The sequence below is a fragment of the Leucoraja erinacea genome, chromosome 13, assembly GCF_028641065.1.
Source record: "Leucoraja erinacea ecotype New England chromosome 13, Leri_hhj_1, whole genome shotgun sequence".
Lineage (NCBI taxonomy): Eukaryota > Metazoa > Chordata > Chondrichthyes > Rajiformes > Rajidae > Leucoraja > Leucoraja erinaceus.
Window position 1 is genome coordinate 36,608,148 of NC_073389.1, and position 12,135 is coordinate 36,620,282.

Consider the following 12,135-nt stretch of genomic DNA (forward strand, 5'->3'; position numbering starts at 1 on the left):
GTGTCTTTGTTGTTATTTGCCTGTGTAGCTTTTGTTTGACAAACCTGCTCAAATTCAAATGTGCAGTACCCTTTCTTTGTATAAAAAAAGTCATAAATTGGTGTCATTGGACTTGGTGCTAGAAGTTATGATTTTTTTTTTAAATGATATGTATTCTGATGCAATTAATCAATCCTGTTTTTTACTATTGTGCTGGTCAATAATTATAAATACATTATGATTTATAGTTGTAGTTTAACTATTGATATCAAGCTATTGTCGAAATGTTTTTTTATTGAAGGACTTGTAAGCTTCAATTGTTTCTCAGTAGATATTGTGCTTTATTTTTAAAGAATACCTAATCTATTTTGCCAACGTTTAATTGTAACAGTTTGTAAGATTGTAACAGTTTAATAAACTTACTTTCCTTGTTAAAATTATCATATAATAAAATATTATTACTTTGGGAGAATGGTGAATATTCTCTACTGTGGATTGCAAAATTGTTTTCTTTTAGCTTGTTCTTGCATAGATGTTTGACTGGAGCAGTGACGCTGTGTGTGGAATATTGATTAATGAAATAATGCTCCATACATTTAATATTCTGTAGTCTTCAACTGCCTCGATTTAAATGAGAAACAATTGCTTGTCTCCTTTTATACAAAGGACAGAAAAACACCATACAATGTATGAGGAGAAAAATATAAAGTTTCACTTTGAATTTTTGACACTGCACACCAAGATCCCAGTTGCATTTTCCAAACAAACATTGGTACTGCGGCATTGGTTAAGAATTAAACAATGAATTAATTTTGTCACTCAATGTTATCATGTTTATTTTTCCTTTACTATTATTCAATAATCCTTGCCTACTTATTTAGAGGTATTGCTTCTAGTTCATCAAGCTGTTCCCTATGCTGTAATAGCCTGGGTATCTAGAGATACTTTATTTGTAGCCAGCAAAGATTAAAATGTCAGATGACTGGAAGGTGCTTCTCCCTTTTCAAGAAGAACAACAGGGGAAAAAACTGAATAATTACAGACCTGTGAGCCGAACACTTAGGAAATGAATGGAAACAAATCTTGAGCAGCATGATTAAAGATCACTTGCACAGACATAACCAAATCAGAGATGGTCAACATGGCTATAATAAGGTTTATTATTATATGTACTGTGGTACAGTGAACATCTTTGTTTTGAATGCTATCCAATTACATCAGTATCAATATTCAATTTCAATATCTGAAAATTGCGTGATAATTTATACGGTAAGCGGGAGGATTACTGGAGCCAGCTAACATGAGGGATGGGACAATTTAAATCAATGGATTAGTTGAATGATCAACATTGGCAAATTGAAATTAAAATAAAGCAAGATATAGCAGAGCAGCCTAATGGGAGCAGGACTGTGTGAGGGTGAAGTGTTGTGTGGAGGGCAAGTGTGTGTTTTAGGCTCAGGAGTCTTTGCCAAGGCGGCTGAGGCAAGGAGGCTAAAAACAAAAGAGGATAAGGTTATTGTATGTGCATGTGTATGTGTGCTTTTTTCCTTGTTTCAGTGGAGTGGTGATGGTAGGTAAATTGATACCATAGTCCTGCAGGATGCGGGAAGTCAGGAAAACTGCTGGTGTAACTCCTTAAACCGTGTTAGGGAACTAGACCTGCAGCTGGTTGACCTCTGCACCATCTGAGAGAATGAGAGCTTATTGGATAAGATTAAATAGTGAGGTGGTCATGCCCAAAGTCTAGGAAGAGAGATGGTGAGTGATCACGAGGAAGATAAATAGACCTGGAGTGCTGGCGACCATCCCCCTTCAAAATAGGTACACTCTTAGTTGAAACTGTTGGGGGAGGGGAAATTACACGTCAGGGTTGAACAGCAGTACCTGGCAGGGTTGCGGCAACGAGCCTGGCTCTTCAGGCAGAGCAGGGAAGGGTAATGTCTGGCAGAGAGATTGTGGTAGGTAACTCTTTAGTTAGGGGCAATGACGGGAGATTTTGTGGCAGCAGTCGAGGCTCCAGGATTGTGTGTTGCCTCCTTTGTGTCAGAGTCCAGGATGTTTCGGAACAGCTGAATAACATTCTCGAAAGGTGGGGTGCAGGGGGACAGAACCCAATGTGGAATCGAGGCAGGTGAGAGACTGGAAGTTGGCATGGGTGGTAATGAATGAAAGTTCAGTGGACAGATGGTAAGAAGCGTGGAAAGCATGTTGGGTTGAATTGTACTTATTTTAATGTGAGAATGACGGAAAAGGCAGATGAACTCGGCGTAGATAGGTACGTGCGACTGGGATGTTGTAGCCAGAACAGAACCTGGTAAAGAGATGAACAGGACATGCAGCTTAATGTTCTAGGGTACAGATGCTTCAGGAGAAGGAGAAGTGGGGTAAAAGAGGGGGTGTTGCTTTATTGATTGACAATGTCACTGCAGTGGTCAGAGATGACATTGATGGCTTTATGGGTAAGTGAGGGTTTATGCGGGACTAATCAGATTGTTAGAGTAGGGGATTTTAGCTCTCCCAATATTGAGTGGGATTGTCATAGTGGAAAAGGTTTAGACGGGGTAGAATTTGTCGGGTGTTCAGGAAAGTTTCACCCAGAGAGTTGTGAATCTGTGGAATTCTCTGCCACAGAAGGCAGTGGCGGCCAATTCACTGGATGTTTTCCAGAGTTAGATTTAGCACTTAGGGCGAAGGGAATCAAGGGATATGGGGAATAAGTCGGAACGGGTTACTGATTTTGGATGATCAGCCATGATCATATTGAATGGTGTTGCTGGCTCGAAGGTGCAGAATGGCTTACTCCACCTATTTTCTATGTTTCCGATGGCATTATGTAGAGGCACTACATGAGAGAGTGCAACACTTGATCTAGCCGTAGTAAATTGGGAGGGAAAAGTGGCTGAAGTGTTCATTGGTGAGCTCTTTGGGACCAGTGACCACTGTTCTATTAGCTTCAATATAGTTATGGATAAAGACAGGGCAGGCCTGTGAGTTAAATTTCTAAATTGCGGCAAAGCCAATTTAGACAGGTATTAGACAGGAACTCGCTCAAGTTGATTGGAGCAGGCTGTATGCAGGAAATGGAATGTCTGGAAAGTGGGATGTTTTTAAAAGTGTGCAGACAGCAGTTTAGGGCATGCATGTTCCTGTTACAGCGAAGGGCAAGGCATCATAAGCTTGGTTGACAGGAGAAATTGAGGCTCTGGTCAAGAATAAGAAGGAGCATGGAACAGGTATAGGTAGCTGGGATCAAGCATTTCCCTGGACGAGTTTTGGGAACTGAGGAGGATGCTGAAGAAGGAAATTGGGAGGGCGAAAAGGGGGCAGGAAAAGGCTGGAAGATAATATTAAGGTTAATCGAAGGAGATTTTATGTACATTAAGGGAGGAAAGGTAACCAGGGAGAGAAATGGGTCCCTCAGGAATCAAAGAGGTTATCTCTGTGGAGATGGGAAGGTCCTAAACGAGTGTTTCTCCTCTCTTCTTACCGAGAAAGACAGGAGGACCGGGGAATTTGAGGCTATCAACGGAAGTGTCTTGAGGGTAGTCAGTATTACGTTTGAGGAAGTGCTAAACGTCCTAATGTGTCTGAAGGTAGACCAATCTCCCATGTCTGATCGGATATATCCGAGGAAGCTGTGGGAAGCTATGAGGGGAAATTGCAGGATGAGATTTGAGTTAAATATGTTGTGCCTCTATTAAGAAGGCCTGTAAGGAAACGCCTAAGAAGTCTAGGCCAGTCAGTCTAACATCTGTGGTCGGAAAGTTATTGGAGAGTATTCTGAGTATTCTAAATGCATTTCATTTAGATAAACAAGAGCTGATCAGGGATAGTCAGCACGGTTTTGTATTACCTGATCTGCTGAGTTCCTCCAACCTTTTGATTTTTGGTCAACTTTCCAACCTGCAGTTACTTGTGCCTTGGATTTATTATTGGCTGAAGTCCTAGAAACAGCAATACTGATAAATATTCCTGCTACATCTTCCCTCCAACACTAATTTTGTAAAATTGTACTTTGTTTATTTGTAGACCTGACTTACTCAATTTGGTGTTCAAGGTTACATTTTTGTGTGAATTGTTGCTGATAATGACTTCTATTCAAGGAAAAAATATGGATATTTCTTGGAGTTTTTTATTTTACTTTGTGCTCTGTTTACCTAGATTTTGTTTCTCCTCTTGTATAATGTTATTTCAATAATGCAATGGTATCAACCCATATTGTGAGACCCTGGGTGGGGCTTGTCAATTACTGCTGCATTGAACTTTAGCAAATAGTGCTTATTTGAGAATTATTTGTGAATTTTAACCTTGTACTATTTAAATGTGATAAGTCTGCTCTTGAAGGGTAAAGGAAGCAGGTGTACTGCAAATGTTACAGCTACATGCAATTCGTACAAAGGCATGTAAAAGTAATCCTGTCATTTTATTTTCTGCTTTGCCAGGGATGATGTTGGATTGCTATACTAACTACTAAAGGCTGTCATACAATCAATTTATGTGAGAGCTGGCTCTTCCAAAAAGGAAAGGATGGTCTTTTGCATATAATAAAAAAATGTACAGCACCAGAGCTTTTCCATGTGCTCTGCGTTCTTTCTGCTTTGACAACTATGGGAAAATAATAGCAAGATCACCAGATGGAAGATGATAACCATATAACAATTACAGCACGGAAACAGGCCATCTCGGCCCTTCTAGTCCGTGCCGAACACTTACTCTCACCTAGTCCCATCTAGCTGCACTTAGACCATAACCCTGCATTCCTTTCACGTCCATATACCTATCCAATTTATTTTTAAATGATAAAATCGAACCTGCCTCTTCCGCTGGAAGCTCATTCCACACAGCTACCACTCTCTGAGTAAAGAAGTTCCCCCTCATGTTACCCCTAAACTTTTGTTCCTTAATTCTCAAATCATGTCTTGTTTGAATCTTCACTACTCTCAATGGAAAAAGCTTATCCACGTCAACTCTATCTATCCCTCTCATAATTTTAAAGACCTCTATCAAGTCCCCCCTTAACCTTCTGCTCTCCAAAGAATAAAGACCCATCTTGTTCAACCTTTTTCTGGAACTTAGTTGCTGAAACCCAGGCAACATTCTAGTAAATCTCCTCTGTACTCTCTATTTTGTTGACATCTTTCCTATAATTTTGCGACCAAAATTGCACACTATATTCCAGAATTGGCCTCACCAATGCCTTGTACAATTTTAACATTACATCCCAACTTCTATACTCAATGCTTTGACTTAAAGGCCAGCACACCTAAAGCTTTCTTTACCACCCTGTCTACATGAGATTCCACCTTCAGGGAACTATGCACAGTTATTCATAGATCCCTCTGTTCTCTATGATGAGCAATATTATATAGCAAATTATGATTTGGCAAGTTCTGCCTGAAGGTGCAGAGAATTACATTCAGCAGTAACTTTCATCAGAAAAGTGGATGTAGGAAACTACTGGAAGCCAAGGGGAACAGTAGAGGTGGTCGTAGTTGGGCAGATCTATCTTCGTAATTTCAAAATGCCACCCTGATGGTCAAGTACTTTGATTATAGTATCGGAGATCAATCGCTGGAGTCATTTGGATAAGATATGATTAATGTTTCAGATTAACTTAATATCCTCTGAGCAAATTTGACCAGCCAAGTGTTTCTAGTATTTACTGTTTTTGTCAGGGTATCAACTGCCATATTATGATATGAGCATGAAAGATCATAATGGCAGATGGTGTTGATAAAGAGTGAAATGACTATCAGTGAATTTAATTTTCAGACCTTAAAAGTTGATTTCTTAAATAGGTAATGAATGGAAATTGTCTAATTCAAAAGGGAGGAACAACAAGGATAACAATCTAACACCATTTGAATAAAATAAGTAAATTATATCTCATATTTTATTTTTTGTTAATGTAATATTGTTTAATAGGATTAATTGAACTAGGAGATAAAATACAATCAAAATTGGGAGTTTTAACTGCCTGTAGTTTCCTGACAATAAAACTGGTGGCTTGGAGATCTTTCTGGTTCTTTTATTTCCTAATTATATAATAATTCTGACTTCAGGATGTCTGAATATGCTGAGCAACTAATTAACCGACTTTTAAAGAACAATCATTGTGTGGATTGAGAACATTATGCTTGTTCATCAGATTCTGCCAGCAACAATAAGAAATGTTTTATTACATTTCAATAACGATTTCTGATACTCTGTTTCATTATTGTGGTTGAGGTATAAACCTTTCTTCCGAGAATATCCTGTTCTTAAGATACAGTGCCCTCCATAATGTTTGGGACAAAGACCCATCATTTTGATCTGGTATTTTGTTGGTTCACATGCTTGATAAATGGTGTTTTATCATTAATGTTTTGTGTTTTCTGAGTCATTCGTAACTGTCACTATATGTCATGTTGTTACTTGTGGGCGGAGCACCGAGGCAAATTCCTTGTATATGAATACTTGGCCAATAAACTTACTTACTTACTTATTTATTTGCCTCTGTACTCCACAATTTGAGATTTGTAATAGAAAAAAATCACGTGGTTAAACTGCAAAAGGGTATTTTTATACATTTTAGTTTCACCATGTAGAAATTACAGCTGTGTTTATACATAGTCCCCCCACATTTCAGGGCACCATAATGTTTGGGACACATGGCTTCACAGGCATTTGTATTTGCTCAGGTGTGTTTAAATGCCTCTTTAATGCAGGTATAAGAGAGCTCTCAGCACCTAGTCTTTCCTCCATTCTTTCCATCACCGTTGGAAACTTTTATTGCTGTTCACAACATGAGGACCCAAGTTGGCCAATGAAAGTCAAAGAAGCCATTATGAGACTGAGAAACAAGAATAAAACTGTTAGAGATATCAGCCAAACCTAAGGCTTCCAAAGTCAACTGTTTGGAACATCGTTAAGAAGAAAGAGAGCACTGGCGAGCTTGCTAATTGCAAAGGGACTGGCAGGCCAAGGAAGACCTCCACAGCTGATGACAAAATAATTATCTCTATAATAAAGAAAAATCCCCAAACACCTGTCCGACTTCAGAAACACTCTTCAGGAGTCGGATGTGGATTTGTCAATGACCACTGTCTGCAGAACACTTCATGAACAGAAATACAGAGGCTACACTGCAATATGTAAACCACTGGTTAACTGAAAAAATAGGATGGCCAGGTTACAGTTTGCCAAGAAGTACTTAAAAGAGCAACCACAGTTCTGGAAAAAAAAGGTCTTGTGGACAGATGAGACGAAGATTAACTTGTATCAGAGTGATGGCAAGAGCAAAGTATGGAGGAGAAAAGGAACTGCCCAAGATCCAAAGCATATCACCTCATCTGTTACACACAATGGTGGGGGTGTTATGGCCTGGGCATGTATGGCATCTGAAGGTACTGGCTCACTATCTTTATTGATGATACAACTGCTGATGGTAGTAGCATAATGAATTCTGAAGTGTGTAGACACATCCAATCTGCTCAAGTTCAAACAAATGCCTCAAAACTCATTGGCCGACGGTTCATTCTACAGCAAGACAATGATCCAAAACATACTTCTAAAGCAACAAAGGAGTTTTTCAAAGCTTAAAAAAGGGACAATTCTTGAGTGGCCAAGTCAATCACCCGATCTGAACCCAATTGAGCATGCCTTTTAGATACTGAAGAGAAAACTGAAGGGGCCTAGCCCCCAAAACAAGCATAAGCTAAAGATGGCTGCAATACAGGCCTGGCAGAGCATCACCAGAGAAGACACCCATCAACTGCTGATATTCATGAATCGCAGACTTCAAGCAGTCATTGCATGCAAAGGATATGCAAAAAAAATACTAAACATGATTACTATCATTTACATGACATTGATGTGTCCCAAACATTATGGTGCCCTGAAATGGAGGGACTATGTATAAACACTGCTGTAATTTCTACATAATGATACCAAAATGTATAAAAATGACCTTTATTGAAATCTGACAATGTGCATTTTAACCACATGTGATTTTTTTTTTTTTTTAATTACAAATCTCAAATTGTGGAGTACAGAGGCAAATAAATAAATGATGGGTCTTTGTCACAAATATTATGGAGGGCACTATATGTGCAATATTAAAATGTCAGTCCAGATTGTATTTGCATCTCTGGAGTGGAGATCAAATTTATGACTGGAAAGTGAGCATGTGATCATTGATGTCAAGCTGACACAAGCATTGTTAGACAAATGGATGGAGGTCAATCTAGCTAGATTGTGAAGGAAAATATGGAATGGTTAGTTTCTTGACCCAATAGGAATATATTAGTGTTAATATTTGAAGTATTTCAGTTAAGATGTTCACTTATTTTAAATGTTCTGCTTATTCACAGTTTCTATTCCAAAGAATATTCCTGCAACTCCATCAACTCCTTCCAGATTGACTAAAAGGACGATGCAGCTACCACAGAAACCTAATGAGATGCCAACACAGAAGGGGCGTAAAAGCATTCGAGGCAAACAACCTGGGCAGTCCCCTTCAAAAAATACCATACCATTGCAAATTAATTCATCACCTAAATCTGTTTCTGGTGCTGATCCAATCAAACCAACGAAAAGAGGAGCAAAGCCTGGAGTGAAGGTTTGTTCAGACACCTCTACCAAAATTCTTCTTCATTTTATAAATGTAGTACACCAAACCCAAAGTATGTGTTATAAATATATTGTAAAAGACAAAAGGTGCTCGCGGCATTCATATGTATTTGCCATATTTGTACATGATGTTCAGTAATTTTTTTGGATGTTATCTTTTTTGTCAAGTAAAAGGAATGAGATTCCATATTTGTACAAGTAAATACTTCAAAGCCAGAAAGTTTTGCCATTAAGATTTTAGATTTACTTGCCCATGAATACACCAGCTATAACTCATTGTTGTAATGTTCAATGTATTTCTTTAGAAGAGCAATGATATAATGACTTTTCATATATTTTCATGCTGTCTCCGAACAATATTATGTAGCAAAATTTGGAAGTGCAGAATATCTCTGATATTAACTTCCCGATGTCTGCATTTCTCCAGAAGGAAAAAATTCCAACAATCCTCACAAGGCCTCTTGAGGTTGGGCAATAAAAGGTGGTCAGTGACAATCTTGTCCTGCAAACTCTTTTCTTTAAAAAAAAAAGCTGGATGCCACTGTCTGACATATCAAAATAATGATGAACATTAATATCCTCTATTACTCGAGTCTCAATGACTGAGCCTTTACATCAGGCAAACTATATTGAATTACTTATAAAAGCTGCCATTGTTCCCTTTATAACTGGACATGGTTCAATTTTAGACATAAACTTCTTTTCTAATCACTTTGCTGCTTACATTTATTAAAATTCAGTTCTTCAAATATTATTCTGTTGGTAAGAGAATCAACAGTTGTATCATAAAATTGTTCAGAAAGGAATTTCTGAAAGATATATAATGGAAAGAAGAGCTTTGCTTTGGCTTTAACCAAAGCATAATCTGACTTTATCGGCCTTTATCTTGCACCATATGTTGTACCCTTTATCTGTGCACTGTGGATTGCTTGATCCACTGGTGATATTATCAAGCAGAAAAAAAAATAGGGATGCGTGTAGCAAAGGTACAGCGGTTATCGTGGGCGACTTTAATCTACATGTAAATTGGGCCAACCAAATTGGTAACACTGCTGAGGAAGAGGATTTCCTGGAATGTATACGGGATGGGTTTTTAAACCAATATGTAGAGGAACCGACTAGAGGGCAGGCCATCATTGACTGGGTATTGTGTAGTAAGGAAGAATTAGTTAGCTATCTTGTTGTGTAAGGCCCCTTGGGCACCAGTGACCATAATATGGTGGAATTCTGCATTAGTATGGAGAGTGACACAGTTAATTCAGAGACTAGGGTCCTGAACTTGAATAAAGGAGACTTTGAAGGTATGAGACGAGAATTGGTTAGGATAGACGGGCAAATTATACTTAAAGGGTTAATGGTGGAGATGCATTGGCAAAGATTTAAAGACTGCAAGGATGAACTCCAGAAATTGTTCATCCCTGTCTGGCAAATACATAAAACTGCGAAGGCGGCTCAACTGTGACGGACGAGGGAAGTCAAGGATAGAGGTAAATCGAAGGAAGAGGCATATAAATTGGCCAGAAGAAGCAGCAAACCAGAGGACTAGGCAAAATTTAGAACTCAAACAGAGGAGGCCAAAGGGGTTAATTAAGAGGGGGTAAAAGAGCATGAAAGAAAGCTTGCGGAGAATATAAAAACTGACTAAAAGCTTCTTTAGATATGTAAAAGGGAAAAGATTAGTGAAGACGAATGTAGGTCCCTTACAGTCAGAGACAGGTGAATTTATAATTGGAAACGAGGAAATGGCAGAACAGTTAAGCGAGTACTTTGGTTCTGTCTTCACTAAGGAAGACACCAGTTATTTACAATATATATTAACGATTTAGACAAGGGAATTAAATGTAACCTCTAAATTTGCGAATGACACAAAGCTGGGTGGCAGTGTGAGCTGCGAGGAGGCTGTAGGGTGACTTGGATAGGTTGGATAGTGGGCAGAAGCATGGCAGATGCAATATAATGTGGATAAATGTGAGTATCCACTTTGGTGGCAAGAACAGGAAGGCAGATTAGTATTTCAATGGTGTCAGATTCGGAGGAGGTGAGGTGCAACGAGACCTGGGTGTGCTTGTATCTCAGTCACTGAAAGTAAGTGCGCAGGTACAGCAGGCAGTGAAGATAGCTAATGTCATGTTGGCCTACATTGCGAAAGGATTTGAATTTAGGAGCAAGGAGGTCCTACTGCAATTGTATAGGGCCCTGGTGAGACCTCACTTGGAGTATTGTTTGCAATTTTGGTCTTCTAATTTGAGGAAGGACATTATTGCTATTGAGGGAGTGCAGTGTAGGTTCACCATGTTAATTCCCTGGATGGCGGGACTAACGTATGATGAAAAAATGGGTCGACTGGGCTTGTGTTCACTGGAATTTAGAAGGATGAGAGGGTATCTTATAGAAACATAAAATTCTTAGAGGATTGGACAGGGTAGAAGCAGGATATTGGAGTCCAGAACCAGGGATCAAAGTTTAAGAATAAGGGGTAGGCCATTTAGGACTGAGATGAGGAAAAACATTTTCACCCAGAGAGAATCTGTGGAATTCTCTGCCACAGAAGGCAGTGGAGGCCAATTCACTGGATGGTTTCAAGAAAGAGTTAGATTTAACTCTTAGGGCTAAGGGAATCAAGGGATATGGGGGGAAAAGCCGGAACAGGGTACTGATTTTGGATGATCAGCCATGATCTTAAGGAAGTGGCTCTAGAAATCGTGGACGCATTGGTGATAATTTTCCAATGTTCTATAGATTCAGGATCAGTGCCTGTAGATTGGATTGTAGCTAATATTATCCCACTTTTTAAGAAACGCGGGAGAGAGAAAACAGGGAATTAGCCAGTTAGCCTGATATCGGTGGTGGGGAAGGTGCTGGAGTCAATCATAAAAGATGAAATAGCGGCACATTTGGATAGAACTAACAGGATCGGTCCGAGTCAGCATGGATTTACGAAGGGGAAATCATGCTTGACTAATCTTCTGGAATTTTTTGAGGATGTAACTAGGAAAATGGACAAGGGAGAGCCAGTGGATGTCGTGTACCTGGACTTTCAGAAAGCATTTCTCATTTGATAAGGTCCCACATAGGAGATTAGTGGGCAAAATTAGGGCATATGGTATTGTGGTAGAGTGCTGACATGGATAGAAAATTGATTGGCAGACAGGAAACAAAGAGTAGGGATTAACGGGTCCCTTTTAGAATGGCAGGCAGTGACCAATGGGTACCGCAAGGCTCGGTGCTGGGACCGCAGCTATTTACAATATACATCAATGATTTTGATGTAGGGATTCAAAGTAACATTAGCAAATTTACAGATGACACAAAGCTGGGTGGCAGTGTGAACTGTGAGGAGGATGCTATGAGAATGCAGGGCGACTTGGACAGGTTGGGTGAGTGGGCAGATGCAGTTTAATGTGGATAAATATGAGGTTATCCACTTTGGTAGCAAAAACCGAAAGGCAGATTATTATCTAAATAGTGTCAAGTTGGGAAAAGGGGAAGTACAATGGGATCTGGGGGTCCTTGTTCATCAGTCAATGAAAGTAAGCATGCAGGTAC

At 39.3% G+C, this 12,135-nt stretch overlaps 1 protein-coding gene across 1 annotated transcript in view; it reads left to right on the plus strand.

The window, feature by feature from the left end:
• Positions 1-12,135, plus strand: part of scml2 (Scm polycomb group protein like 2) — a 119,550-nt gene that overhangs the window by 63,926 nt on the left and 43,489 nt on the right. The window contains exon 9 of the mRNA XM_055644921.1: positions 8,331-8,578. Within this exon, the coding sequence (XP_055500896.1) occupies positions 8,331-8,578 (248 nt within the window). The remainder of the gene's footprint in view (positions 1-8,330; positions 8,579-12,135) is intronic.